Genomic DNA, 27866 nt, shown 5'->3' with positions numbered 1-27866 from the left:
CTGTGCCGCCGGGAGGGGCTTCCACCAGAATCCAGCGTCCCAGGTATCCAGCAGGAGGCCGCTGCCCCCAGGCCCTGTCCCACACAGCCTCATCCTGGGCACCTCCCACTGGCCTTGGGGACTGACCGGCCCTTTCCTCCCAGGGAGACTCAGGTGGCCCCTGGTCTGCGAGGCGTCCTCCAGGGCGTGGACTCCTTTGTGATCCCAGAACGTGCCATCCGCCAGTACCCGACTTCTTCGCGCTCGTGTGTCCCTGTAGGTGGACTGGATCCATCCGGTGCTGCCCCGCCCAGGGGCTCCGCCGGCAGCAAGCCCTGAGGAAGGACTCTGGGCTGAGGCCTTTCCAAAGGCCCCTCCTCAGAACCCCGGTCCACAGAGAGTCTGGCAGCTCCCCACCTGTTTCCGTCCCCATGGGGCTCTGGGGAACCAGGCCACTGGGCTCCCAGCTCCTGTGACATCAATAAACGTTAAAAGTCCCACCGCCTCCTGTCCTTCCCTCCTGGAGAGTGGACACCTGTCCAGAACCAGGTGCCCAAGGCCCTAGGCCCACACTCAGGACGGTGGATGGGGACCAATGGATCGCAGGTCTCACTCCTAACCCCACGGAGGAGGGCTGGGCACAGCCCCTCCTGTGTGGCTCTGGGAGGGTCACTTCTCATGTCTGGGTCTGTTTCCTCATCTGGGGCCTCAGACACCCTGGGCCTGGTCCAGCTCAAGCAGAAAGCAAGGTCCCGTGGGGAGGGCAGTGGGGAGCCAAGTGTCAGGCTGTGCATGGAAACCGGAAATGGGTTGAGGCAGGGACAGCCAGTACCAAGGCCCTGCGGTGCCAGGAACGGAGTCTTGCAGTGGCTGGAGTGGAGCAGGTGGGGTCACCCCCTGGGCCTGCACAGCAGTGGTTAGGGGACTCTACCTCTCATTAGAGGGGCAGGCAGCGGGGGTTCCCTGGTGGCAGCATGAGAAATGGACTGGGGTGAGCTCACGGGAGAAGCAGGCAAGGTCAACGCAGAGAGCCTAAGTGGCGGGAAACCGAGACCTCCCGGGGAGCCCTGCAGGAGGAGCGGCTGGCGCCTGCCTCCGAGGCGCGCTCTGCCGCCCCCTGGTGGCGCATGCCGATCCAGGCGGGGGGAGAACCAGACCTGTGCCCTTTGGGGCTCTGGAAATGCTCCTTGACCACCCAGCAGAGGAGCGGTCACTGTTGGCAGGACCAAGTCCCGGGTGCCCGCGGTGGGTGTCCGGGGGCTGCAGTGGTTTCCGTGGGAGCTTCAGAGGGACTGTTAGTGCCCAGCACAGGGTTGCCGAGGGTCGCCGGAGGAGCCCTGGGAGGATGGCCTGGGAGAGACGTGTTCCGGGGGAAGGGCGGCTCAGCCCAGACCCAGGAGGGGTTGTGGCTGGGGTCTAGCCCATTGCTAGGGACCTGCCAAGGCAGTAGAACCCGGGACGAGGCACACTCAGGAAACAGGACGCTGGCACAGGAGGCTGGGGCCTCGCAGCGAGGTCCCTGCTGGGGCTGGCCAGGGACAGTTCAGCTCTGGCTGCAAGTCAGTCACTCTCTAAGCGAACCCCCAGTCTGCCCCTCTGTCCTGAACTCACCACTTGCAGCCTCCAGCAGCCCCTCACTGTGCGGACCCCACCCTCCTATGACAAGGGGCAGCTCACGGCGGGGTCCCTGGGCTGGGGTGTGCTCAGTGTGGATGTCCATCTGGGCTCTGGGAGGCCCTGGAGAAGGGGGGGGAGAGAGAGGGGGGGAGGAGGAGGGGAAAGAGGAGGAGAGGGAGGGGGGAGAGGGGAGAGAGAGGGAGAGGGAGAGGGAGAGGGGGAGAGAGAGAAGGAGAGAGGGAGAGAGGAGGGGAGAGGGAGAGAGAGGAGGAGAGAGAGAGGAGGGGAGAGGGAAGGGGAGAGAGAGGGAGAGAGGAGGGGAGAGAGGAGGGGAGAGGGGGAGAGAGGAGGGGAGAGGGGGAGAGGGGGAGAGAGGAGGGGAGAGGGGGAGAGAGGGAGAGAGGAGGGGAGAGGAGGGGAGAGAGAGGGAGAGAGGGGGGAGAGAGGAGGGGAGAGGGGGAGAGAGGAGAGAGGGAGAGAGGAGGGGAGAGGAGGGGAGAGGGGAGAGAGGAGAGAGAGAGGAGGAGAGAGGGGGAGAGAGGGGAAAGAGAAGGAGAGAGGAGGGGAGAGGGAGAGAGAGGAGGAGAGAGAGGAGGGGAGAGGGAAGGGGAGAGAGAGGGAGAGAGGAGGGGAGAGAGGAGGAGAGAGGGGGAGAGAGGAGAGAGAGAAGGAGAGAGGGGGAGAGAGGGAGAGAGGAGGGGAGAGAGAGGGAGAGAGGGAGAGAGGAGGAGAGAGGAGGGGAGAGGGGGAGAGAGGAGAGAGAGAAGGAGAGAGGAGGGGAGAGGGAGAGAGAGGAGGAGAGAGAGGAGGGGAGAGGGAAGGGGAGAGAGAGGGAGAGAGAGGGGAGAGAGGAGGGGAGAGGGGGAGAGAGGAGGGGAGAGGGGGAGAGAGGGAGAGAGGAGGGGAGAGGAGGGGAGAGAGAGGGAGAGAGGGAGAGAGGAGGAGAGAGAGGAGGGAGAGGGAGAGAGAGGAGGAGAGAGAGAGGAGGGGAGAGGGAGAGAGAGGAGGGGAGAGGGAAGGGGAGAGAGAGGGAGAGAGGAGGGGAGAGGGGGAGAGAGAGAGAGAGGAGCGGAGAGGGGGAGAGAGGGGGAAAGAGGGGGAGAGGAGGGGAGAGAGAGAGGGAGAGAGGAGGAGGAGAGGAAGAGGAGGAGAGGGGGAGAAGGGGGAGAGAGAGAGGAGGGGAGGAAGAGAAGATGGAAGAGGAGAGAGGGAGGAGGAGAGGAAGAGGAGGAGAGAGAGAGAGAGGGGGAGAGGGGGAGAGAGAGAGAGAGGGAGAGAGGGAGAGAGGAGGAGGAGAGGAAGAGGAGGAGAGGAGGAGACAGAGGAGAGGGAGACTGCACTTTATCAGGCAAGAGTCTCAGGGAAATGTGGTGATGACGTCCCCAAAGCTGAACCTGTTACTATGAAGCCACTTTACAGAGGAGAACACTGGGTCACAGAGCAGTCATCTTGGTGGCTAAACCCAGCATCGACACACTTATCCACCAGAGCATATGCGAACATAGTATACAAATGGTGCTCAATAAGTGTACCGTGGTTCTTTTTTCCCTGCCAAACTCCCCAGACATGGCCTCCACATGCACGAGGCCCTGGGTTTACCCCAGCCTCCAGCAAGATACAGGGTTGTGTATACAGTTGGTGCTCCCCATGCTCTCCAGTCATGTCAAGGAAACAGGGTGGGGACTTGAAGGGAGGGGCAAGACCCAGCCAGGGGCACTGATTGAGCGCCAGCTGTGTGCAGGCTCTGGGAGACAGGACAGCAGCTCCCAGAGATAAGGGGTCCCCACCCAGGGGCGGGCGGGTGTCCTGGGCACTGGTGCCAACACCTCCCCAGCCAGGAGACGTTGGTCTTGCAACAGCCTGGGCTGTGGCCCCGGGAGGGGAGGAAGTGGGGGCCGGCCTCCTGGAGCGGAGTCCTCCCACGCAGCCCAGCCAGGCGGCCAGGAAAGGCTGGCCTGGACCTGGTGGAGAGCGGAGCTGCTGTCCCTCCGCAGGCCCCCTCCTCACCCGTGGGCCCACCAGGTCCAGGGCCAGGCGGACTTCCAGGCCAGGGACACAGCTACACCCTTTGTGAACAGTATGTCCCTGTGACGTAAAAAGGATGGTGTGTACATTCGACAAATTGTGGGGTCGGGGGCCGAATCCAGGGGCTCCACACGGGCTGCACCCCAGCACCGTGTTTTCTGTTTTGAGAGAGGGTCTCAGCGAGTTGTCCAGGCTGGCCTTGAGCTTGTGACCCTCCTGCCTCAGCCTCCAGGTGGCAGGGTGACAGGCACAGCCTGAGCCTTGCCCAGCCACCGCCGTCTGGGCCAGGCCCTCCCCCTCAGCCCTGGTGCCCAGGACAGGAAGTTGGGCAACACAACGGCCTCCCTGTGTGGGCCTATAAGAGGGCAGGGGGTCTGGTGGGACAGAGACCGGCAGCCCTGGCCCACCATGACCCACAGCTGCGGAGCCCACAGCCCTGCCCTCACTTCAGTCCTGCTGGCCTTGCTGCTGGGCGGTGAGTGGGGCCATCTGACCCTGGATGTCCTTTACCACCTTTTCACTGGGCACCAAACCTGGGGTCTCCTCATCCTCACGGGGTGGTAAAAGTTGGGACTAGAATCCCAGAAAAGGAGACAGAAGTTCTCAGTGGAGAAGTCACGCCTGGTGCCCAGAGCCAGGATCTGTGAATCCGGGGTGAACAGACACCCTGCGGGGTGCAGCAGCTGAGCTCAGGTCCAGGCCTGACTGCACCTGGGCCCACAGTCCCCCGCTGGGCCTCAGTGTCCTCATCTGTGGGGTCCAGAGGGCAGAGTGGCCAGGTGGAAGGGACTCACGGCCGGCCACTCCTGCTCCCACCCCATGTGTCTCCAGGCCCAGTGCTGGCCTCGGAGATCGTGGGTGGCCGGCCAGCCCGGCCCCACGCGTGGCCCTTCATGGTGTCTCTGCAGAGACGGAGAGGCCACTTCTGTGGCGCCACCCTGATTGCCAGGAACTTCGTCATGTCTGCGGCGCACTGTGTGAATGGCCTGTGAGTGTCCACCCCGGGACGGGCAGTGAGGCCAGGCTGGGCTCCTCAGGCCCTCCCGTGCCCAGGCAGGGCTGAGGTCCCACAGCCACCCACCTGCGGCCTGCTGCTCCCCCCCCCCCCCCCCGCCCGCTGCAGGAACTTCCGGTCGGTGCAGGTGGTGCTGGGGGCCCACGACCTGGGGCAGCGCGAGCCCTCCCGGCAGGTCTTCTCTGTCCAGCGGGTCTTTGAGAACGGCTTTGATGCCACGCGCCTGCTGAACGACATCGTGATTCTCCAGGTAACCCGGCAGGACAGGTGCCGAGGCTCGAGGCGCCGAGGACGGACAAGTCACGGGCCAGCCAGGGCCCAGAGTGATGGGCCCGCCCCAGCAGGGCACTGGCCCTGCCCAGCCTTGCCCTGTACAGGAGCACGGCCCCGGGCAGCTTCAGCAAGCATGTCAGCGCCTGGCTCTCCAGCCCGTCTGCTGGAGCGGGGCAGTGGCAGAGGGAACAGCTCGGGTTGCTCCCTGGGGAGCTGTCATGATGGTGCCCGGCTTGCCATACTGAGCACCTACTGTTTACTGTGGTCTCACTTCCTAGCTGGGAGCACCGAGCGCAGGGCAGGGCAGCGTGCTGGGTGGAGGAGCCACCGCGCAGCCCCAGGTGGGGACCTCTGTCCGGCCTCCTTGACACCTTGTGTTCTGTCCCTGCGGCAGCTCAGTGGGTTGGCCACCATCAATGCCCACGTGCAGGTGGCCCAGCTGCCAGCCCAGGATCGCGGTGTGGGCAACGGGACGCCCTGCCTTGCCATGGGCTGGGGCAGGCTGGGCACGAACCGACGGGCACCCAGCGTCCTACAGGAACTCAACGTGACGGTGGTGACGACCCTGTGCCGCCGCCGTGTCAACGTGTGCACACTTGTGCCGCGCCGGCGGGCCGGCATCTGCTTCGTAGGTGCCCCGTGCTGCTCTGCCCACCACCCCACACTGCCTGGGCCACTTCCCGCCCGGAAGGGCAGTGGGAGGGCCAGAGGCCTGCAGTCCAGCCTCCTGACTTCATCTTCTCCACAGGGGGACTCTGGCGGCCCCCTGGTCTGCAACGGGCTGGTCCAGGGCATCGACTCCTTCATCCGGGGGGGCTGTGGCTCTGGGCTCTACCCCGACGCCTTTGCCCCAGTGGCAAAATTCGCAGACTGGATCAACTCTGTTATCCGCGGCCCCACGACGGCCCGCTTCCCCACCCCAGGGACCCTGTGAGCAGGACCTGCTAAGAGGGCCACCCCACCACATTTCCTCATCCGGCAAAATAAAAGTCCTGTCTGTGGAAGGCGTCTGGCCCTGCAGCCTGGGAGAAAGCAGTCGGGGAGGTGGGAGTGGGCTCGGCCTCCAGGGGTGGCAGGAAACGCCTGCTTCCCAGCCAGGATCCGTCAGGGGCTCCGCTGTCCCTGCTAGGCACCCACCTGTTGGAGGCTCAGGCAGGGGTCACAGCAGGGCAGCAGGCTCTCCAGCCTCCAGGCCACTGCCGGGTGGAGGGGCAGAGACCAGGGGCAGAGCCGGGCTGTGCTCTCCTGCTCTGTGACGCGGGACACGTGGTCACGGTCCTCTGAGCCTGATTGCTGGGGCTGAGGCTGGGTGGTGTCAGGGCAGTGGAGCTGGGCCCTGCTCTCACCCTGGCTGGCTTCCGGGTTCCCAGGACAGCGGAGCACCTCCCTCTGGGGAGTCTGCAGAGGAGCCCTGGGCAGCCAGGACTGGGCTCCGGCTGGAAGTCCAGGAGGGAGGACACCCCATCCAGCGGGCAGAGGAGAGAAGTGCCCGCGAGGTGGGGACAGCTCCCCTCCCTCTGTCCCTGGTCCAGTGCCCTATGTTGGGGACCTTCCCTCTTCTTTAAAAAAACATTTTCTTAGGGGTTAAGGGTACAACTAAGTTGGTAGAGCGTGTGCCTTGTAGGCACCAGGCCCTGGGCTCAATCCCCAGCACCACAAGTTAACACACACTTTCTCACTTGTCAGTGGACTTTATTTTATTTACTCATGTGTGGGCTGAGACTCGAACCCAGCCCAGCTCCCTTCCTTTCTTCTTGGTGCAGGGACCTGGGACCTGGGGCTGGTGTGTGCCCGACAAGCAACCCCCCAGCCACCCCTGTGGACTCAGGGCCTGCCCCTCCCTGGCCAGCCTTCCTGGCCAGGCAGTGGGGGTCCTCACCCTGCCCCTTCCCCTGGGCCCACTGTCCCAGGCTCAGTTGCAGTTCCCAATGCATGGGCAGGTCACACTGTACCCCATGTCTGCAACAGCCTGTGTCCAGGAGGAGCAGGCAGGGGGCAGCGACACACCCCAGTCTCTGCCCAGAGGTTGACCACCACCCTGCTCCAGAGGACACAGCTCAGGGCTTGCTCAGCAGAACATACCCACAGAGAGTAGCTGAGGAGGGAGCTCGAGATCCATGCTCAGTCAACCAGAGGCAGCCCTGAGACTGTGGCTGTCCTGATGATTTAGAAGGGCCCAGGGAGCTTCTGGAGTAAGTCTGGGGACCCTGGGACCACAACAGGAGAGTCTGGTGAGGAGAAAAGACATCAAAGAGAGGAGAAGCCAGAAGCAGACACCTGATGTTGGTCAGGCACCTGGATCACGTCACACCTGAAGGCAGACCGTGAATTTTCCATTTACTCTTCTTAATGAAAGCTGTGCCCAGTTTGACTTGGTTTTTCTGTCACTCATACCCAATGGTCTTTTCATCGGCTTCATATGTGCCACCTTTCTAATAGTCCACTTTTTGGGGTTTTAGGCCCCAAGGCCACAGGGATGGGACAGGACTGTTGGGTGACCTCCACCCCCCACACCTGACCTTCCTGACCTTCTCTCCAAGTTGAAGGAGGAAGAAAGGGGAGGGTTGGAGAGATGAAGTGGGTTGTTTACAAACCACAGCCTCGGGGTGCTATTGTGAAATCTGGGGCTGGAAGGACACGGGTCATGGGTTGAAGGGACAGGGGTTCAGGGGACAGGGGCTGAGGGTCCATCCCTCCTCTCCTCCTCCTGCCCACCCTAGGGGCCAGCCCCCTGCAGAGTCGGCAAGGCTCTGTGCTCTGGGTCTGGGGAGGGTGAGGTTCCAGAGGGCAAGTTCCCCTTTCCCTGCTGGGCCGCAGCCCAGCTGGCAGATGGTCAGCTCCGCCCCTCCACCCTCATAAAAGGGCCCGGGGGCCCCTGCCGGGGTCAGTGTTCAGGCCACAGTGGTGTCATCATGCCAGGCTCTGCGTGCCTGGCGTCTCTGGTCCTCCTGGGGGCCGCAGTGTGTGGTGAGTGGACCTGGGGATGTGCCCAGCTGCCTATGGGGAGCCCACCAGGCCTGGGGGAGAACCCTGGAGGTGGGGCCAAGGACTCGCCGAGCACTGGGTCTGGTCTGAGCCGCCTCCGTCCAGTGAGGCTGAAATTCTGCAGCGAAAACGAGTCCTTAGTGCCGGCCGGCGGCCGCCACGGGGATAGCGCTGGCCAGCTCCTTTCTCAGGTTTAATTTCAAGCCCTCGGGTCCAGGGTGTGGGGCCGGAAGTTGCCCCAGACCCCCTCACTCCGTAGGGTTCTGCCTTGGGCACTCTGCTGCTCCTGGGGCCCCACATGCCAGAGATGAGATTTCCGTCGAGGCGTCCATGGGTGCGGGCGTCGGAGGCTGGGCCGCTCTGGGGCGCCGTGCTCATGTCCTCTCGCCCCCATAGCGGCCCAGCCTCGCGGTCGGATCCTGGGCGGCCGGGAAGCCGAGGCGCATGCGCGGCCCTACCTGGCGTCCGTGCAGGTGAACGGCCAGCACCGGTGCGGCGGCGTCTTGGTCACCGAGCAGTGGGTGCTGAGCGCTGCGCACTGCCTGGACGACGCGTGAGCAGCCACCGCCCGCGGGCCCCGGGACGGGTTTGCGGGCGGGCCCCGGAGGGGCGGCCGCAGCGCTGACCTGGTCCCGCGCCCCCAGGGCCGGAGGGAAGGTGCAGGTGCTCCTAGGCGCGCACTCCCTGTCACAGCCCGAGCCCTCCAAGCGCCTGTACGACGTGCGCCGAGCGGTGCCCCACCCGGACAGCAGGCCTGACACCATGGACCACGACCTCCTCCTGCTGCAGGTCGGCGCAGGCCAGCCACGGTCTCTGCTGCTGCGCTGGGACGGTGTCCCACCCCGCTCTGACCCGCTTCCCCATCCCCACTCCAGTCACCGTCTCTCGGTGGCGCTGAAACCCACTCCGCTGCGCGCCCCCGTCGCGTCTTAGCCGCAGCCTCTCGCTTCCCGCCCGTGCGCGGCCCTGACGTCCACCTCTGCCCCATTCCAGCTGTCGGAGAAGGCGGCACTAGGCCCGGCCGTACAGCCCCTGGCCCTGCAGCGCGAGGACCGCGACGTGGCGCCCGGCACACTCTGCGACGTGGCCGGCTGGGGCGTGGTCAGCCACGCTGGCCGCCGGCCTGACCGCCTGCAGCACGTGCTCTTGCCGGTGCTGGACCGCGCCACCTGCAACCTGCGCACGTACCACGACGGCGCCATCACCCCGCGAATGATGTGCGCGGAGAGCAACCGCCGCGACAGCTGCAGGGTGCGCGGGAAGGGGCGGGTTAGGAGAGAGGTGGGGTCCGGGACGGGAGTCGAGGGACCGACGAGTGAGACCCGGGACTGAAGGGCGTACGGGGAGGGAGGAGCGGCAGCGACGCGGCAGGAGTGTGGCTGGCGGTGGGGAGCGCGGAGGGAGCGCGGAGGGAGCGCGGAGGGAGGGCGGAGGGAGGGCGGGCCCCCGGCATTCACGGCTCCGCCCGCCCGGCAGGGCGACTCCGGAGGTCCGCTGGTGTGCCGGGGCGTGGTCGAGGGCGTGGTCACCTCGGGCGCGCGCGTGTGCGGCAACCGCAAGAAGCCGGGCATCTACACGCGCGTGGCGAGCTACACGGCCTGGATCGACGGCGTGCTGGCAGAGGGCGCGGAGGCCTGAGCGGGACCTACGGCGCGGGGCACGAGGAGATGGTAATAAAGACGTTCGTTTCTACGTCCAGCGTCTTTATTGAGCACCTGCCCCAAGGGAGACGCTAAGGGGCGTCTCCCAATCCCGGAGGCTCTTCCAGCACGGAAGCTGTCGGGTGTTGTTCCGGCACCGACCACACGGTGGCGCCCTCGCCCCTCCCGGGAAGCCCAGTGGTGGGGTACCCCTCTCCAACCAGCTCCCATCCGGCCGGCCCTCCGCTTTCCAGCGAAACGCGCAGGGTAGTTAGGTGGCGGTGACTCAGAGCCCTCTACAGTTGTTGCCTCACGACCTGCTGCGCGTCCCAAACGGGAAACAGGCTCAGGGGTCACACAAACCCAGGAGGAGGCATGGCTTAGAAGCCGCGTGATGACGAAGCTGGGGTGTCCAGAGCAGCACGTCTACTGGGGCCCGTGTAGCTGGCAGCTCTACACAGCCTGCACCTCTGTAGACAACGGGGAGGTGACAGGACAGAACTCAGGCCCCCTAGAGGAGAGGTGAGTGAGGCCCACAGCAGCAAGCTGGATATCTAAAAGGAAGATTGTATGGTTTCCCTTTTGTTGAAAAGACCAGGGTCTGTGGGGAAATCCCGGACCGCACTGGGAACGGGAAGATAATATTGGAATCCGTGTCTTGGCTTATTGATTCTATGGAATGTTCACCCAAGAATTAGAGCCCTACACCAGTATCTGTTGAGCACCTACTGTGTGCCAGCCCTGGGATGGGGCCAGAGACACAGCTGAGGTCTGGGCCTGCTCCTGAGGGGCTTGGCAAGTCCCCCACTGTGTGCATGTCATTAACATGGCTGGCCCTGCAGCTGTCCAGCAGTCAACCCAGCATGGGTGGCAGCAGACAGGACTAAGTCTCCCAAAGAAGCTGCCCAGCCTAAGGGGACTTGGGAAGACAAACCCTTGTTACAGTGTGCACGCAGCCCACAGCCTGCAAGCCCCCTCCTGGACACATGCTATAAGGGGTGGTGGTCTGAGACTCACTTCCCCTGAACTCCCTTACACCTTGTGGCGCTGGGCGGAGCTGAGAAGTGAACACCGGGCAGGGTGGCCTGGGAGGTCTTACAAAGCAGCCCTGGGGCTCAGGGGCCTTCAGAGCCCGCCTCTCCTCCTGGCACAAGGAGGCTTTCGTAGGCCAAACCAACTGAAGCCCAGCAAGGGAGCACCCTGCGACATGCTGCCACTGCTACAGGCCCTGTTCCCAGGGACTGGCTGTGCCCCAGGGCCAGCGTCAGCCCGGTGGCCTGTGGCCACAGCCCTGAATCACAACATAGACAGGGCCAGCCTGTCCAGCTCTAGACTCCCTGGCACCTTAGTCCCATCCTGCCACCAGTCTTAGCTCATGGAACATTCCAGAAAGAGCCCCAGGGGTCAGGCCCCACAGTGCTCTCCCACCCCACCTCCTTGCCGATACTGGGCCAGGTGCCCAGGACAGACAGGCTTGACACAGCAACATGAAATGGCAGTTGTTCATCCAGGGACATCAACTCTCTTGGGCTTAGGGCTCCTGACTGTGGGCAGGGGAGGAGCCAGGAGAGAGGGGGTGGCCCATGCTAGCCCCACCCACTGCACCCAGGCCTCTGGTATCATCTGCAGGTGTCTGCTCCCTGGCCCAGGCCAGGGAGGATGCCTGCTGGAGGGAGGGGCCAGGTGGAGGCCCTGTGGAAGGCACGACAGGTTGCCTAGCACCAGGCTCAGGAACCCTGCCAGGCGAGGGGCAGGCCAGGATCAAGTGCAGACAGCCATGCTGAGTTAGCTGCTGCCCTCCTGGAGCCTTCCAGAAAGAAAACAAGCAAACCAATTATCACTCAGCAGGCAGCATGTCTGCAGGGCCTGCCCACCTGGGGGCAGCTGGCCCAGAGCACATAATGGACAGAAATGTTCCTTGCCAGAAGGCAGACCCCTGGGGCCTGAGGCAGAGCACTGGGAACCAGGGCCTTGGGCTAGCAACACCGGTGCGGGGGAGGGGCTGGGGACAGGAGGGCAGAGCGAGGGCAGGACACACGGGGGAGGGGCTGGGGACAGGAGGGCAGAGCGAGGGCAGGACACACAGGGATGGAGAGGAGAGGCTCCCGGCCTTCCCTCCACCCTCTGCCCCTTCCGGCCAACACAGATGCCAGGGCCTGCTGGGTGTCCATTTGATGCCCGCAAATGCTGGCTGACCTCACGTCAGAGCAAGCGAGATGCCCCAGTGCGGTGCAGGGGCCCACAGTGACAACCGGGCCCGGGGACAGAAGGCCCGGCTCAGCCCTGTCCCAACCCCTGCTTGGAATGGCCTTCAAGAACAGGAGGGAAACGGAGGCAGCATGTGGCCTGCAGCAACTGGCTGGTGGCCAGCAAGTCCCCAGGACAGGGCCTGTAGCCCACTAGTCCTTGGGCAGGGACCAGGCAGTCTGGGTGCTGGCTGAGGAGGTGCGGGGTGGGCGGTCCCAGAAGCCACGGCCTGATGCTGAGGGGCCCGCTGACGGGTGAGGGGCCTCGTGCCTCCGACAGCCCCCAAGACAGGCAGGGAAGGAAGGGTGTCCAGCTCTAGGACCCTGTGGGGCCAGCACCATTGAGTCCACCCAGTCTCTATCCAGCCCACTGGGCAGCACCACTCAGGGGCAGCTGGGGGGTGTCCGCCGCCAGAGCCCCCCACACAGGCAGTTCTTGATCCAGCGCTGCTCCCACTGCTTGACCGCCGTGGTCTTGTTGGGGGACCTGAGCATCGTGACGCAGCCGCACCTGGGGGCAAGCACAGGCCGGCTATAGGGGGCCCGTCGTCGGCCTTCCCAGCAGCCCAAGGCCTGGCCGGTGCCCATGGGTGATCCAAGGGTCCCAGAGCACTTAGACCTTCTTTCTGGTCACTTGGTGATATGGTCATGCTGAAGGCTGTGCTCGCCACCCTACGGCCAGGTAGGACCTCCAGAGGCCACTGGCTGGGACCCAGCAGCCCAAGAGGGAAGCCAGGATGCAGGCCTGGCGCTCACCTGGTGCAGGCCTTGCACTCCTCTGTGGGGTAGGCGCCCAGGTGCAACCGCCGCAGATGGTCCATCTTAGGCTGGCCTGGTGCTCTGGGGACGGGAGGGGAGGCATGAGGGCTGGGGCACAGGGCCAAACTGGGCAGGAGGGTCAGTCCACAGGTGGACAGTGGATCTCCTCCCACCATCAGGTATCAACCCTGGGACACCAGCTTCTGCCAGTGGCCAAGTGCCCTGAGCACAGGAAAAGGCCAGCACCCGTGGCCTTCCCAAGTGGGTGGCCCTGCACTTGGTGGCATGGGATGGCATGCACACAGGTGGAGCACAATGACCTCCCTGAGAACAAGAACACTAGTACACGGGCCCACCACCCAGAGGCTGTGGCCATTGCTGTCCCCCTCCTTTCCCCTCCTCCTTGCTGGGGATTGAACCAGGCCTGGAACTTGTGACCCTCCTGCCTCAGTTTCCCAGGTCAGGAGCCTGTCACCCTGCATCTGGGGAGACTGAGGCAGGAGAGTCAGAGTCTCAGACCCTCAAGAGGCATCCGCCACGTGACAGGCCTTGGCCTGTACCCCTTGGAGGTCTAGGCTGGGAGGATGGCTGCGGGGCCATTTGGCACAGACCATCTGGGCTGGGAAGGGCACCGGGAGCCACTGGGGCAGGGGAGTCAGGTGCATGCTGACAAGAACCCGGCTGAGAGGGGTCTGAAGCCTGGGGCAGGGCACTGGTGGTACCCACAGAGGGCAAGATAGGCAACGGGGGGGGGGGGGGGGGGCAGTGCACACATCTGCCCAGGCACGCAGGCCACAAGGCCAGGACCCCGCAGCCACAAGAGCCTGGGAGCAGCACTGCCTGAGGGGCTGGGACAGCCCTTCAAGTGGCTTCGGCAGAGCTGGGTTAAATTCTCTAGAACAGAGCTCCAGAAGGGACTGTGTGGCAGCCTGCCCCTGCATTGCCCGGCACAGCCCCGCCCCTTTCTCCCAGCCCCACCCTTGCCTTTCCCTGAAACCCAAAGCCAAGCTCCAGACTCCCCACTGTGAGCACCAGAGGACCACAAGAGGGCTGGCCAAGCCTGGCAGCTTCCCAGGGTGGCCACAGCATCGCCTCCCTGTCACGTCCTGGGCTTTGTTTCTATTTCTACATATTTTTTATGCTGGAAAAAACCCTCCAATTTTATGTCTATTAAAGAGAAAAGTAGGGGTCCATCTCCAAGACACTGACATACCGACAACCTGTCAATCTGCGTTGCTTCCTGTCCAGTCCTAGGATGTACCTGTGCCCTGCCTGGCCAGCAGGGCAGCAGGAGCCGCCCTGTCCACCCCCATGCTGCTCAGTCCCCAGCACTATTGCTCAGGCAGCCTCACAGCTTCTGCGGTGACCAGGACTTGGGTGGGGCCTCTGAGTGGTCTGGGTCCCCACCCAGTGACTTCAGAGGCTTGGTCCTCTCACCTACTCATGGAGTCAGGAGGCCCCCTGGGTGCCACTGTCCAGGACAGGGCTGGCTCAGCACCAGGTTGGACCCCACACACCCCAGAGGCCAGCCAGGGTGGCATCCTGCACACAGCGTGATCGCAAGCCCAAGAAGGGTGCAAGGGTGTGACCGGCAGGCAGGGCTGCCACTCACCTGGCGAGGCTGTCTAGCTGCAAAGTGGTGGCACTGCCTGGCAGCGTGGGTGCCCTGCCGAAATACAGGCGCAGGGGTTGCTTGGGCTGCAGGCGGCTGACCAGACCATCGCTGACGGGCAGCCAGTCCAGGCTGGGGACCAGCAGCTGGCTGGGCAGCAGGCAGCACTCGTCCACTAGTGCCTCATCTGGCTCACTAGATGGGCCCTCGTCCCGGCCTGTGGGGAAGTGGTCTCAGTGACCGGTTGGCACACAACAGCCTCCTTGGGCCCACAAGGCCCAAGGGACATTCAGGGTGACCTGGAAAGCTCCTTCGTGCCCCTGGCCTCACTAGCCTCCTCTGTGGGGCAAGGACTGCCAAGTACTCTCCAAAGAACTCCTCTGCAAGCACCAGTGCCCTTCCCAGGCCCTGGGAGCAGAACCAGTACAGCCGCCTGATGGCTGGCGCCAAGGGCTGCCCAGCCCAACTGGACCTGGCAGGGCTGGGCTGGCTACCCGTGGGACGCAAGGCACCTTTCTGCCTCCAGGAGCTTATACTCTGGCGGAGCATCTCAACTAGGGGTTGGACTGTGGTAGGGAGACAGGACTAGTAGTTGGGGGTGCCTCACAACAGATCCAGAGCTTGGTGAGCAGGCGGAAGAGCAGGGACATGCTGTCCTGGGTGTCCGAGGTGGCTGTGTACACGGGCAGGCAGCTGGGCTTCAGCAGGCCCCAGATGCGAATGACCACCATCAGCTCCCGCAGCATGCCCAGTGAGGTGCCATCCCGCAGGAAGCTGTGGCCTGGCCGCAGTGGGGAGCCCTGCCGGACAGAGGTACTGGGCGTGACCACCAGACCTGTGCATCCCCAGTAGGCAGTGGGGCACCTGAGGCCCCTGAGCAGCGTGGCTGTAGAGACGAGCAGGTGAGGCTACTGGGCACCCACCCGAGAGCGACCAGCCCGGGTGCCCACTGTGCTGAGCAGGAGCCCTGAGGAGGCAGACCCCACAGAGGAGCCAGCTCTGGGGTTCCTGGGGAGCCTGATGCCTTGCTGGGGAGGGGAAGGTAGGCTGCTCAACCTGTAGGTGGTTACAGCACCCCAGGGCAGGGGGGCCTCCCGCTGTGCTCCCCTGCAGTGAGGGCAGACCCCCAAATCCACAGAGCAGCAGCTGCATGCGACCAGCTGGGGCTTGGACTGATGTTGAAGCCCAAAGGACACCAGGAGTTAGTTAGGATTAGGGTGCTGGTGGATGAGGAGACTAGGGAGGAGCAAAGGGAAGAAGAGTAGGAAAAATTGGGTTGGAGCTGTGGCTTGGAAGAGGGGAGGCAGAGGCGTTGCTGGGGAGGAGGCGGGGCCTGGGGGAGGGGAGGCAGAGGCGTGGCTGGGGAGGAGGCGGGGCTTGGGGGAGGGGAGGCAGAGGTGTGGCTGGGGAGGAGGCGGGGCTTGGGGGAGGGGAGGCAGAGGCGTGGCTGGGGAGGAGGCGGGGCTTGGGGGAGGGGAGGCAGAGGCGTGGCTGGGGAGGAGGCGGGGCTTGGGGGAGGGGAGGCAGAGGCGTGGCTGGGGAGGAGGCGGGGCTTGGGGAGGGGAGGCAGAGGCGTGGCTGGGGAGGAGGCGGGGCCTGGGGAGGGGAGGCAGAGGTGTGGCTGGGAGGAGGCGGGGCTTGGAGGGGAGGCAGAGGCGTGGCTGGGGAGGAGGCGGGGCTTGGGGGAGGGGAGGCAGAGGCGTGGCTGGGGAGGAGGCGGGGCCTGGGGAGGGGAGGCAGAGGTGTGGCTGGGAGGAGGCGGGGCTTGGAGGGGAGGCAGAGGCGTGGCTGGGAGGAGGCGGGGCTTGAGGAGGGGAGGCAGAGGCGTGGCTGGGAGGAGGCGGGGCTTGAGGAGGGGAGGCAGAGGCGTGGCTGGGAGGAGGCGGGGCTTGGAGGAGGGAAGGTGGGGAGTGGAAGAGGTGACCTGGAGGTGGGGCCTCGACATACCTGGTTGGGCAGGCTAGCCAGGAGATAAAGCACAAAGTCGCCCACCCACTGCAGAAGCTGCTGCAGCGCCTGCAGCGTGTTCATGTCTAGGACAAACTCCTCAGTCTTGAGGTTGATCATGACCTTGTCGATGTCTAAAAAGAACAAGGTCAGAGCAGTCAGGGTGGCCAGTCCGCATTGTGCACGCTTTGCCTGCTACCATTCAGGCCCTGCACCCTGCACAGACGAGCACCCACTGCTCTGGCCCTGGTAGGAGCCCATGCCAACACGGACATCAGTGCAGCACAGCAGGGGCTTCAAGGAGGCGGCTGGAGAGGAGCCAGCACCAGCTGCCTGCCCACTTGGGCCGCCTCTCAGCTGCTCTTGGCCTCCACGCCTCCACACACTTGGGACATTGCAAACGCAGACCTGGCCCTGTGGGGAACATCGTCTGGGCTCACAGTAAGGGCCACCAGCAAGGGAGGCATCCACCTGGTCAGTGGTGGCCTAGCACCTATTTACACCCCACAGGTGTTTCTCAGGTGGGTCCCAGGGTGGTCCTACACCACAGTCACAGACACACATGACTCCCTCTGTCAGGACGGACTGGCCATGAGCAGACCAGGGCAATCACAGCCACTCTGCATGAAGCAGCAGGGGTTGCTGGCTAACCCACTGTGCCCCTGCAGAGGGATCACTGAACAGTCACCACAAGGTACTTAAAATAACACCAGGAGCCAGGCATGGTGGCCACACCGTTATCCCAATGACTCAGGAGGCTGAGCAGGAGGATAACAAGTTCAAGGTCAGCCTCAACAATTTAGCAAGACTGTCTTGAAATATAAAACAGAAAGGGCTGGGATGTGGCTCAGCAGCTAAGCACCCCTGGATTCAGTCCCTGGTATCAATAACACTGATAATACCAGGAGGAAAAGCCTCTTTTCCACTTCCCACCATATCTGTAGTGTGAGCTTGTGTGATGCACTGGCACCTGGGGGCGGGTGTGTGCACGGGGTTCCTGGGGTTGCCACTCACAGAAAAAGGCCTGACTGAAGAGGCCAGGCCTGGGTATTGCCATGTGGAAAGGTGGCGGGCAGGAGACAGTGCCCCCATCCCCTAGGGAGGCCTGGGAGACCGAGGCTGCTGGGGCAGTTGGTCATACCTCTGTGCCACCACATTACAACAGCAGCCCCTTCCCTGCTGGGTGGTGTCCCTGATGTGCCACGGGGTGATGGGGAACTTTTCTTGTAGGTAGTTCCCATTTCCTCTGAGGGCCACATGGCCACACATACTGTGTACTCAGCAGTAAGTCGAAACCTGATTGTTTGGGGCAGTCCTGGGTGTGGAATCCAAGGCCCTGTGCACACCAGGATCTACTGCTGAGCCCCACTGAGCCCCAGCCCTGGCCTGGGAAGCCTGGAGTTTTAGAAGGGAAATGTTAGCTGGGTGCATGGCACACACCTGTCATCCCAGCAACTCAAGAGGCTGAGGCTGGAGGATTTCAAGTTCAAGACTAGCTTCATCAACTTAGCAAGACTGTCTCAAAAATAAAAATAAAAATGGCTGGGATGAAGATCAGTGGTGAGCCCTCCTGGGTTCCATCTCCAGCAACACACACACAAGCACATTTGCTTTTCCTTTGCAAGTACCTATCACTGGGTTTTGTCTAAACTTTCCACAAGAACCTGAATAACGTTACCCATGAGAAACAAAACAGGCCACAGGCCCTGTCCCAGAGTCTCACCCACCGACGTCAGTGATCTTGGCGCAGATCTCGGTCAGCCGGTCGCCAGGGCTCTTATCAGGGGTGTTGAGGAAATGTGGACACAGCAGAGACTTGAGCGTGGAGCTGACAGCCATCAGGAAAAGCTTTGTGTGGTAGTCGCACACGCGTGTCACCGTACACGGCGAGAGCCTGCAGAGTGAGGCCTTCATGGCCAGGATCCGGGTGGAGAGCACCTGGGGAACGTGTGCAGGAGGGCAGGTGGGCTGAGGATCCCACCTGGACCTGGGGTGGACACACCCCAGAGCAAGCCAGTTGGCAGGCTGTAGCACCTTGGCTTGCCCACTAGCCTTTCTGGGCCTCACTCCCCTCAAGGCCAACTGAACAGTAGGAGGACCTGCCTCACGGGGTCGGCCTGGGACAGTTCTGTCCCCAGTGGGCACTCAGTGATGGTTATGACAGAGCATGATTCTAGCAACAAGTGGGCGAAGCCAGGTTCACTGCTCGACAGGAGACTCAGTGGCAAGGAAGAGACCCCCGAGGGGGAGCAGAGTCAAAGTACCCAAGTGCTTAGCACACTGGCGAGTGAGCGGTCAGCTGCTGGCCAGTCTCCAGTGCCACCCGATGTCTGGGTTCCATCCCAGCTTCCTCCACTCTGTTTTGGTGCTGGGATGGAACCCAGGGCTGTGTGTACCAGCCACAAGATGCCCTCCGGCCCCAGCCTCCAAGACAACCTGACCCGCTTCCCACCAGATCCCGCTGCGAGGGGGACCCTGCTGACCTCCTCTGGTTACTACTGGGATGAGAAGACCAGGATGTTTTTCTTGGTGCTGGGGAGGAAACCCAGGGCCTCCTGCACGACAGGGCTGACCTGCCCCGCTGCCCCCCTGGGCTCTGGTGAGACCACAGCCTCCTGCTCCAAGCGTCCCCGCTCCTGTTGCCATGTCTGAGGTTGCCAATGGCACACCTCGGACCTGGTGAGTTCTGGGGGAGGTCCGGAGACCCGGCTGTTAGCAGTGTCAGGAGGGAGGTCCAAGAAGGCTCAAGACCTACTTGCAGTGTTTCACTTTCACAAGAAACTTGTGAAGGACCGGGATATAGCTCAGGCAGACCAAGGCCCTGGATCTGACCACCAGACCCCACACCAAAAAAGCCCCCAAACTGAGGAGGAGGGCCAGAGAGCTTTTCCCAGGTGCAGGGCCCCACATTACCCTATCTATAGCGCCTCACCTGCCTTGAACTGCAGACGCAGCCTCACTGCTCCAGGCTGAGGTCCCCCAGATGACCTGCCCCAGGTGAGCCCCACCTGCCCCAGGTGAGCCCCACCTCGTGCCCCAGGGAGCCCACCTGCTGCAGGGCTGCGCTCTGGCGTGTGTACTCCTCGTGCAGCTTCTCCACCAGGCTCTGCACCATGCCGGGCTGCACGTGCAGCAGGATGTCCCACCAGTCGTAGCCTGTCACCATGCAGTACTCCAGCAGGAACAGCAGGTGCCGCAGGGCCAGGGACACCTCCAGTGCGTGGCCCATGGAGGGCGAGATGCGCAGCATGCTTAGCTGCCAGGAGGGGACAGGAGGGGACAGGGAGGGTCGGCCTGTGCCTTCCAGGCTGGGCTGCAGGCAGCGGGGGTGTGGCTCACCCTGGCCACCCCACACTCCAGGCCCCACAGGCTGGCCTCAGCCAGGCGCTCCCTCGAGGCTGCTGAAGCCTCGGGCACAGCTGGATGTCCAGGAGGCTCCCAGACCTCTCTGAGCTGAGCACACACTCGTCTTGGGTGGGGGCCGATGCCTGCCAGGCTTGGGGGGCACCACTGGACCCTGAGGCCTCGGGACAGGCAGTCTGACCGCTTCTGCTCCCTGGGTGCCCACTACATGCCCATACTAGGCTGGGGCCTTTTCCAGGTCACCTGATGATGGGGCAGGGCACGCTGGAGGCTGAAGGACTTACCAGCAACGGTGAGAACAGCAAGGGGACCCACACCTGCGGAGGGCAGGAGCCCTGGTGCTCTGGTCATCACATCCCCAGCTCTGCAGGCGTCCTGAGGCACTTACCTTCCCGTGGTTGTCGATGCCCACGAGGGCCAGGGAAGTCCAGGAGAGCTGCATGGCCTTGAAGTGCACTGCAGGGCCTGTGGTGCGAGGGCGCTTGATGGCCGGCTCGTCCACAGAGCGCGGGGTCGCGGAGCTGTAGAAGACCACCATGGTCTGCAGCGAGAGGCGGTGCACTATGTGGACGCTGCCGTCGTGGAAGGCCAAGGCCAGCCCTGGGAACACAGGTGGCATCAGGGACACAAGGGCAAGGAGCCAGGAACTGGGCTGAGAGCTGCTGCTGGTGTCCAGCCTACCCCTGGCAGCTGCTCTCCCCACCTCTTGCTACTAAATCCCAAGAGTCAGGCTTTGGGCTCAAGCCCCGAGGCCCTGCGCCAGGTAGCACCTGGGCTGGCATGGCTGCCAGCGCCTTCCAGGGACGAGGCAGGAGGCCTCCACTAGATGGGACTTGGGAGCTCCTGGACCTGCAGGAACCAGACACAGAGCCTCGTGGAGGTCCCTGGAGCCCTGGAGGGAGCCGTCCATGGTGGAGGCAAGCTGGGGCCCTCCGTGCCTGTCACCTGCAGCTGTCTTAGGGAAACCAGAGGTTTGCCCACAGCCAGTCCTGGCCCTGCCCATGAGGAGGGCAGGCAGTTCCACACCCATAGGCTTATCGATAAGAGCTGACAACAGGGTCCCTGGAGGTGGCATGGATGGAAAACAAAGATTCTGTCTGTCCTCTCAGCTCTAAATAAAAGGCCGTGAGACTGATGCAGAAATCATCATCGTTACTATCTTTGGAACTGGGGACTGAACTGATTCTACCACACCATTTTGGCATTTGTTTTAGAACAGGAACCGGCAAAACCGCACAGGCTGGCCTTGAACTTGCCGTGCTCCTGCTCCACGTCCCGCTTGTGGAACAATGGCATGGCCACCATGTCCAGCGACCAGTGCAAACTGTGGTAAGTGCTCTTCTTCCCAGCAAATTGGAAAACAGAAGGAGCTGGTGGACAGGTCTTCACCTCAGAGCTGAGCACACGGGCTTGTGCTGGACAGTGAGCCCAACTGCTTGTGGCAGGCCCACAGGTGTGTACCCACAACCACAAGCAGGCTTGCTAGTGTGGCTGGTCTGGCCTGGGACTTCCCTGCCCCCGTCACGGGCAGGTCCTCAACGTCAGATGTCCCACACACTGGCAGTGCAGGCTCAGCCACAGCCTCTGGCCACTGAGCGCTCAGACCCTGCCACCTTGCCGAGGGCTGGCCTCTCCACGGGAGCAGAGCCAGGAGGCCAGTCTCCCCCAGACCCTCCCAAGCTCAGCATACCAAGGCCAGGGTAGAACTGGGTGTCGCTGGCCACCTTGAGGTCAGTGTTGGTGAGAGAGATGGGCAGCTTGGGCAGTGCCACAGCCGACACACGGTCCAGGTCATTGGTGGCTGACAGGATCCGCCACTTGAGGATCATGGGCTGCTTTTCACCAACTGGAGCATTTGGGGATGGGAAAGTGGAGGAGGAAAGTTGAGACCCGAGGAAGCACGTCCAAGCAGGTCCGAGGCCTGTGGCTGGCGCAGGCGCCTCCTCCAGCCTGGGTTCTGCCCAGACAGGATGCACTTCTGGGACTGCACACAGGAGCGCACAGCTGGTGGTGGGGACACGCATCTGTCCCCAGATGGGACTAATGCAGCAGAGAAGCTGACCACCACCCCAGAGCTGGGCACAGACCAGCCGAGCTGGGTCTTTTACTCCTCGATGCTGTGGGACCAGAACACGCCACAGAGCCCACCACCCTCCAGGGCAGGGCCCCAGGGACTGGAGGCCTGGGGCTTGGAGAAGTCAGGGGCCCAGGACAGCCACTGGTCACAGACTCGGGGAGGGGACAGGAGACCAAAAGGCTGCACAAGGGGACCCAGTCCTCCTGCATCCAGGGCCCGCAGCTCACTGGGCTGCACGGTGTGTCTGGCCCTGACCTCTGAACCGCCCCAGGCTGGCGGGGAGTTCAGGCCAGCACTGTACCCAGGGAGTGCTAGGCCCAGAGTGGCCAAGACTGCCAGAGGTCAGTCTGCCTGTGGCCGTCCACCCTGTGGAATGTCACCTAGTGCTGGAAGACCTGCCTGCTCCCCAGGTGCTGGCCATGGTCCCCAGTCTAAACCACAGGGCACAGCTGGAAGGGGCTGAGCCACCCGTCCCCCCAGTCCCCATTCTGGTCTGCCCTGAGCCAGGACGGCCTTGGCCATGGGCTGGACTGCAGCAGGTGGTGAGGGAAGAGTGGGACCTCAGGGCCGCAGGAAAGAGGGACAAGGACAGCAGGCAGGCCCGCTGTGGGGAGGTGCCTCGGGCACGGGGCAGCAGGTCTGCCTGGCCTGCCTGCAAGTGCCCTACAAGGCTCCTTGGAGGACAAGGGGCAGGAGAGGGGCAGGGGCCAGCTGAGCTCTGCCAGAGGCCCAGCATGGCCCTGGTAGCCCTGCCCGCCAGGTGACGTGGTGTCAGCCACTGCCCAAGTGCCCAGGCTGCCTGCACCCTCAGACACCTGGCCACAGCAAGGAGGCACATGACCACCTCCCAGTCTGGCAGGAGCCAGGATGGTCTCATTAGCAGCTTCTGCTCGGCACACTCAAGGCCGACCACTCTAGGGTCCACTAAGGCCAACGGGAACTCATCTCCCTCCAGGGCAGGTGAGCCTGGAACCTAGGGCTGACTGGGTGGGTGGTGTGGACATCTGTGGCTCCCCGGGGCTGTGCTGGGAGGGCTCCCCTGGGAGGGCCAGGCAGCAGGAGGCTGGGTCGTGTGTCCTGGACAAACAGCAAGCCCAAGCCTCGGCAAACCAGGGTCTCTGGAAGATTCCATGACATTCAAAATATAGTCTCCTGTGGCTACAGGCCCATGTATGCTGCTCATTGCCCTGCGCCGTTCCTGCCCACCCCCACATCCCCCCAGGACCTCCGCACTCTGCATCCTGAGACCAGGTGCCTGCTGCCTCTGCAGGCAACGGGTGGACAGCTCTGCCTCTTAGCCTGTTTCCTTCCCCAGAGACCAGGATGAAGGCCCTGCCTCGATGTGGTGTGAGAGGACAGAGTTGAGGGCTGCGAAAGGCCAAGGCCAGACTTGCCCAGGGCCCGAGAAGACTCACCAGCGGGAGAGATCTGCTGAAAGATGTTGTTCACGGGGAGCCCCTCCTTGCGCAAGGACCAGCACTCCACGAGGCTGCTCGTCGGGCTGGACGCACACAGGAGCACCTGGGGCGCGGCTGGGTCAGGCATGGGGACAGGGCCTTCCGAGCGCCCGTCCCAGCCCCGGCACCTCACAGGCCTGTGACCTGGGCCCACCCCCTGGAGCGAGGTCGCACAGCACAGGACCTCCCTGAGGAGGGCACAAGGAACCACACAGGGGCTCCCAGACTTTTGGGGCCCACAGGGAACTCAGGTGACCTGGGGGAGCGAAACACGCATCCTCGTCCCTGGGGCCTGTGCAGAGGGCTCTGAGGTGGCCACATGGGAGGCCCTGAGCTGGGGTCACCAGGGTCACCACAGGGACCTCCTGAGAGGAGGCAGGAGGGTCAGAATCAGGGAGCCTGGAAGACGCTGGGCTGCTGGCTCTGGGGCTGGAGGAGGGGCTGGGGCCGGGGACTGCGAGGCCGAGGGCTGCGAGGCCTCAGGAGCTGGAGGAGGGGACCAGGACTGTCCTTCCCTGGGCCTCAGCAGCTGAAAGAGGGGGATGAGGACTCTCCTTGGGAGACCCGGTCTGCTGCACCGAGATCTGGGCAGGAAGGCCCCAGTCAGCTCCGGACTCAACCCGAGGGAAAGAGCCAGGCTGCTTAGGCCAGTGAGCACGGTGGGGGCTCCTCACCTGCTCGGACATGTCCCGGGCCAGGAACTTGAGGTGGGTGATGGCGGGGAACTTGTCCTTGCGACTGAGGTCTGTGGTGCAGCGCATGAAGAGCGAGGGCAGGATCTCTGTGTCAATGCGGCACTTCTCACTGACCACGCTCACGCACACCTTGTAGAACTGCACGGGCGAGGCACTGCTGCCATCCGCGGTGGCTACCACAATATTGCCACCGCCCGTGAAGGCAATGTCAGCCAGGGCCACGCGGCCACGCAGCCGGCACAGGCTCTCGGTGGACGTCAACACCTGCCCGCTGGGTTTGAGCAGGGACACTGTGACCAGGCCGCTGACGGTCACTGCGATCCAGCCCTCCATGGGCTTGCCACCAAACAGCGTGAGTGACGGCGAGAACTTGACGCGGGAGAACTTCTCACCGAAGCTAGAGGCACCTGACTGTAAGGGAGAGGCGAAAGGCCTGCTCAGCCTGGGGTCTGCCTTTCCTGACCTGACAAGCCCCTCTGGTAACTGCACCCACAGAAACACCAGCACACTGGAAAGTGGCCAAAGAGTCCTGGGCCTGAGCCCGCTGCTGCCTAGCCACTGGAGCACTGCATGATATGGGCCTCTCTGAGCCTCAGGGTCCTCTGCTGCTGACAGAAGCAGAACAAGTCTTTGGAGAACCGCTGTGGGGAGGAAACAGGTGAATGTACACACAACATCATGACTTATCTCTGTAAAAGGCCAGACAGTCCCTGCTGTAGCCCCCGGGCTGTTTCTGCCTGTGTAGGGCAGGAAAAGCCACAGACAGACACTGTCCACAAACAGGTGTGGCTGTGTGCCAGCAAAGCTTCATCTAGAGAGGCAGGTAGGGAGCCCAGCACAGTGGTACCTCCTGCTACCCCAGCCACTCAGGAGGCGGAGCAGGAGGATCCCAAGTCCAACTTAGCAAGACCCTGTCTCAAAATAAAATAAGAATTCTTCAAAAAGGGCTGGGGATGAGGCTCAGTGGTAGACTGCTTGCCTGTGATGTATAAGGCCCTAGGTTCAATTCCTAGTACTGCAAAAAAAAAAAAAAAAAGAAAGAAAGAAAAAGAGTTCACAGGTCACCGGGTACAACCAGTCCACGTGTGGTCCACAGCCCTGGGCATACCACCTGTACTGGTATGACATCCACCTTCTGGCTCGGGCGGTGTGCTCTGGGAACCGTGGGCCCTGGGTGCAGCCGGACTCCAGATCAGATGGCCAATCTGCCTATTGGATACACTAAGGCAGGTAACCACGTGAGGATGGCCCCAGCTGCAGCGTGGCTGGGCCTGAGGACCTGGTGAGACCCAGACATACAGGTCACAGTGACCCAGTGACAGGAGTCAAGGACAGCAAAGTTTAGAGATGGATCTGGGTGCAGGGCTGGAGACGGATGGGGCTGCTTGAGGGGACAGGGTTCCTTGTGGGAGGCAGAATGTTCTGGAATCAGAGGGAATGGATGCACTTTGTGGAAACATGAAACATCTCTGGACTTTACTTTTTACACAGGTGAGTTACTGACTGTGAGGATCGTGCCTCAACAAAACTTTTCTAAACAGGTCAAAGAGGGCTTAAAAGTCTCGCGCAGCCAGGACAGACTCAGGAAGCGGCCGAGCACAGACCCTGGCCAGCCTCCTCACCATATCCCCAGGACGATTCTGCCAACCAGGAGGCAACTGGCACAGAAGCATGGAGCGAGGAATGACTAGAACATCCCGGGCCCCAGCGGCCCCACTCCTGACTGGCTAAAGCATAGAATACAGAATTCAGAACGTTACTGATCAAAGGTCAAGGGTGGGCTGGGTTTTCAGGACATGGCCACCCGGGAAGGTGGCTCACTGAGGACAGCGGCCATTGGCTAACAAGTAGCCTGCTGAGGACCAGGGCTGCAGGCTCAGAACACACCAGAGGTTTGAGCCCAGGGGCTGATGCTGCTCATTCGCTCAGGACACCCACCTTCTCCACGTGCAGCGCCAGCTTCACACCATTGTGCAGCCAGGACAGGGCCACGATGGGGTCCCCCTCCACCATGCTGCCCAGGCAGCTCTCCCAGCTGTTGGCCAGGTGGTCCGCCATGCTCCAGCACTTGATCTGCCCGTCGGCATCAGCGGAGAGGAGCCGGGAGCCTGTGGGAACAGGGCGTCAGGAGCCCTCCACAGCGACAAGGGTTCGAGAAGGCATAGCTGAGCAGCCGGGCCCACAGTAAGGGCACAGAAGGCCTATGGGAAGAGTGGTAGATACTCTGGGACTGGCCGGGCCAGCAGTGCCCCCTCCCTGGTGCTCACCTGACTGGTCCCACTCCAGGCAGGTGATGGCCTCGCGGTGCTGGGAGCTGACGGAGTGCACGTCCCAGGGGTGCTCTGTGTCCAGGATGTGAATCGTGCGGGTCAGGTCTGAGGGTGAGAACATGAAGGGCAGGTCCCACTTGGCCTCCTCCAGCCAGCAGCCAGCTTACGGGACCTGTGGCCTGGGGCTGGGTGGAGACCCTGTGGGGAACCCCAGAGAACTGGACGGGAAACACAGGACCACAGGAGCTAACAGTGGGTGTCTCGCGTCAAAAGTACTAGGTGGGTCTTTTTCAATGCCCTGAACCCGTGCTTCTGTGACTTCCCCCCACAAGAGCACATGGCCAGAACAACAGACAGTGGGGGAAAGTCACCGCACACCTCAGAAGCTATCCACAGCCATGTCAGGACACTCAGCCCAGAACCAGGGCTGAGTGTCCCACAAGTGTCCTTCAGTGATCCCAGCCCAAGTTCCGTCCTTCCACTCATGGGGGAGGGCAGCCCCTGCACCAGGTGTGGCACCAATAACCCTCTGGACCCCAAGTGCAGACTATAGCAGGGCAGGGGAAGGGCTCTCTGCCAGGTCTGGTCAGCAGAGAGCCTGAGGCCATGTGCTGGGAGCAAGGGTGACAGTGTGCAGGTGGGTGGGCAGGGGCACACCCTGGTCATCGCTGCGGAGGTCCGTGGTGAAGGCAATGAGGTTGCGGCAGGACCAGGCACAGGCCAGGGGCACTGATGGGCAGTGGGTGCTCTTGGGCCACTTCTCCCACTCACAGACGTAGGCCAGGTCCATCGTGCCCACTGTGCAGGTACACTCACTGCTCCTGCAGAAAGGAGGTCGGGCTTGCCAAGGGCTCCAACTGAGTGGTCCTGGGACTGAGATGGCCAGGTCCCTGAACTTGGCTTCAACGTGAGCACCGGAGGAATGTAATTCTCCGTTTCATTCAGACAGGATCTCTATGCTGCCCAGGCTAGTCTCAAACCCCTGGGCTCTAGTGATCCTTCTGCCTCAGCTTCTCCCCCAGTAGTGACAGGTGTGCAGCAGCACCTGGCTTAGGACTCAGGTTTCAACAGCAAGGTAGGCCTCCTGGGGAAGCAGTACCTGAGTGAGGCACACCAGAGGGAGGAGGGTTCAGCTGGCAGGAGTAGCCAGGGCAAAGGCCCTGGGGCTGGATCACACCTGTGGGATGAGAGCAGGAGAGCAGGGGGCTGCTCCTGCGCCTTGTGGGTGCCAGGAGGCCTGTGACCTATGTAGGTTTCAACAGGCCCACAGGGGCCTTCTAGGGGCAGACTTGGAGGCCCAAGGTGCAGCCCTGGACAGGTCGGGTGACTGGGCTGGTCCAGGTAAGCAAGAACAGGGGTGTAGACGCTGGGAAGTGAGTGGACCCTGTGTCGTAAAGGCTGACCCAGGGACGCACGAGCTGGGGGAGGGGCTGGGCAGCAGGGCTGCGGAGCCAGCGCTCCTAGGCTCTGCCGTGCCTGGCACCCGCGGTGGAGCCCAGGAGAGCGGAATGACCACCACCCCATTTTCCTCTAGCGCTCCCTCTGCTCCACCGAGAGGCACCCACACACCCTTAACAGTCTTTCAGCCCTGCCCCCAACTCCATTTGACTTCAGGCCCGGGAGCCTGCCCGGCGCACCCTCGGGATGCGAGGAGGACCCCGCCCCCGTGGCATGGTGGACACCGCCCCAGAGTTCCCCCGCAGCCCGGGGACCTAGCACCCTTCACCTCCAGCCCGCCCTCTGACCCCGCAGGCCCCGCCCCCGACCTCCAGGCCCCGCCGGCCCCCGCTACCTGCGCCCACCGGCTTCCGCTCCGCCCGCCTCACGCTACGTGCGGCCGCCCGCCGCCGGCTCCAGGCACCCAAGAGCGCTTCGCGGAGACTTCTGGGACGGCGAAGGCTCTGGC

The 27866-nt window shown here is 63.1% G+C and overlaps 3 protein-coding genes across 5 annotated transcripts; 2 read left to right on the top strand and 1 right to left on the bottom strand.

Annotated features, from left to right (window-relative positions):
• The first annotated feature begins 3939 nt into the window (after nt 1-3939).
• On the top strand, nt 3940-5864 carry LOC143411658 (neutrophil elastase-like). The gene is made up of 5 exons (XM_076872521.2): nt 3940-4096; nt 4453-4609; nt 4745-4886; nt 5304-5537; nt 5658-5864. Exons 1-5 carry the CDS (start codon nt 4030-4032, stop codon nt 5841-5843), a joined length of 786 nt encoding a protein of 261 aa, XP_076728636.2. The 5' UTR covers nt 3940-4029; the 3' UTR covers nt 5844-5864.
• A 1902-nt stretch (nt 5865-7766) lies between these two features.
• Nucleotides 7767-9586, top strand: Cfd (complement factor D). Its single transcript, XM_076852550.2, has 5 exons — nt 7767-7876; nt 8291-8447; nt 8539-8683; nt 8888-9145; nt 9371-9586. The coding sequence occupies exons 1-5, from the start codon at nt 7822-7824 to the stop codon at nt 9530-9532; spliced, it is 777 nt and encodes a 258-aa protein (XP_076708665.1). The 5' UTR covers nt 7767-7821; the 3' UTR covers nt 9533-9586.
• Med16 (mediator complex subunit 16) lies at nt 9485-27822 on the bottom strand. Of its 3 annotated transcripts, XM_076852528.2 has the most exons (16): nt 27753-27822; nt 27060-27137; nt 26618-26781; nt 25958-26065; nt 25629-25798; nt 23670-24101; nt 22954-23059; nt 21152-21307; nt 19850-20061; nt 19148-19354; nt 17826-18036; nt 16099-16232; nt 14759-14951; nt 14152-14368; nt 12537-12620; nt 9485-12291 (listed from the first exon to the last, which is right to left on the bottom strand). In XM_076852528.2, exons 3-16 carry the CDS (start codon nt 26748-26750, stop codon nt 12165-12167), a joined length of 2490 nt encoding a protein of 829 aa, XP_076708643.1. In that variant the 5' UTR covers nt 26751-26781; nt 27060-27137; nt 27753-27822; the 3' UTR covers nt 9485-12164. The 3 variants fall into 3 exon arrangements, with proteins under 3 accessions (XP_076708643.1, XP_076708640.1, XP_076708656.1); XM_076852525.2 differs by lacking the exon at nt 27060-27137; XM_076852541.2 differs by lacking the exons at nt 9485-12291; nt 12537-12620; nt 27060-27137 and having other exon boundaries at nt 14309-14951.
• Nucleotides 27823-27866: the final 44 nt, after the last annotated feature.

Source organism: Callospermophilus lateralis, chromosome 1, assembly GCF_048772815.1.
Source record: "Callospermophilus lateralis isolate mCalLat2 chromosome 1, mCalLat2.hap1, whole genome shotgun sequence".
Classification (NCBI taxonomy): domain Eukaryota; kingdom Metazoa; phylum Chordata; class Mammalia; order Rodentia; family Sciuridae; genus Callospermophilus; species Callospermophilus lateralis.
The sequence above is the reverse complement of the archived record's forward strand: the minus strand, read 5'-3'. Positions and strand labels throughout refer to the sequence as shown.

What these genes read in the sequence shown, in the direction of transcription:
- LOC143411658 (XM_076872521.2), top strand. Translation starts at nt 4,030, where the DNA reads ATGACCCACAGCTGCGGAGCCCACAGCCCTGCCCTCACTTCAGTCCTG. An exon ending in GCGCACTGTGTGAATGGCCT is followed by an intron (nt 4,610 to 4,744) that starts GTGAGTGTCCAC and finishes CGCCCGCTGCAG; the next exon opens with GAACTTCCGGTCGGTGCAGG. An exon ending in ACGACATCGTGATTCTCCAG is followed by an intron (nt 4,887 to 5,303) that starts GTAACCCGGCAG and finishes TCCCTGCGGCAG; the next exon opens with CTCAGTGGGTTGGCCACCAT.
- Cfd (XM_076852550.2), top strand. Translation starts at nt 7,822, where the DNA reads ATGCCAGGCTCTGCGTGCCTGGCGTCTCTGGTCCTCCTGGGGGCCGCA. An exon ending in CCTGGGGGCCGCAGTGTGTG is followed by an intron (nt 7,877 to 8,290) that starts GTGAGTGGACCT and finishes TCGCCCCCATAG; the next exon opens with CGGCCCAGCCTCGCGGTCGG. An exon ending in ACGACCTCCTCCTGCTGCAG is followed by an intron (nt 8,684 to 8,887) that starts GTCGGCGCAGGC and finishes GCCCCATTCCAG; the next exon opens with CTGTCGGAGAAGGCGGCACT.
- Med16 (XM_076852528.2), bottom strand. Translation starts at nt 26,750, where the DNA reads ATGGACCTGGCCTACGTCTGTGAGTGGGAGAAGTGGCCCAAGAGCACC. An exon ending in CCTGGAGTGGGACCAGTCAG is followed by an intron (nt 25,799 to 25,957) that starts GTGAGCACCAGG and finishes CTGTTCCCACAG; the next exon opens with GCTCCCGGCTCCTCTCCGCT. An exon ending in CAGCTAGACAGCCTCGCCAG is followed by an intron (nt 12,621 to 14,151) that starts GTGAGTGGCAGC and finishes TCCCGTCCCCAG; the next exon opens with AGCACCAGGCCAGCCTAAGA.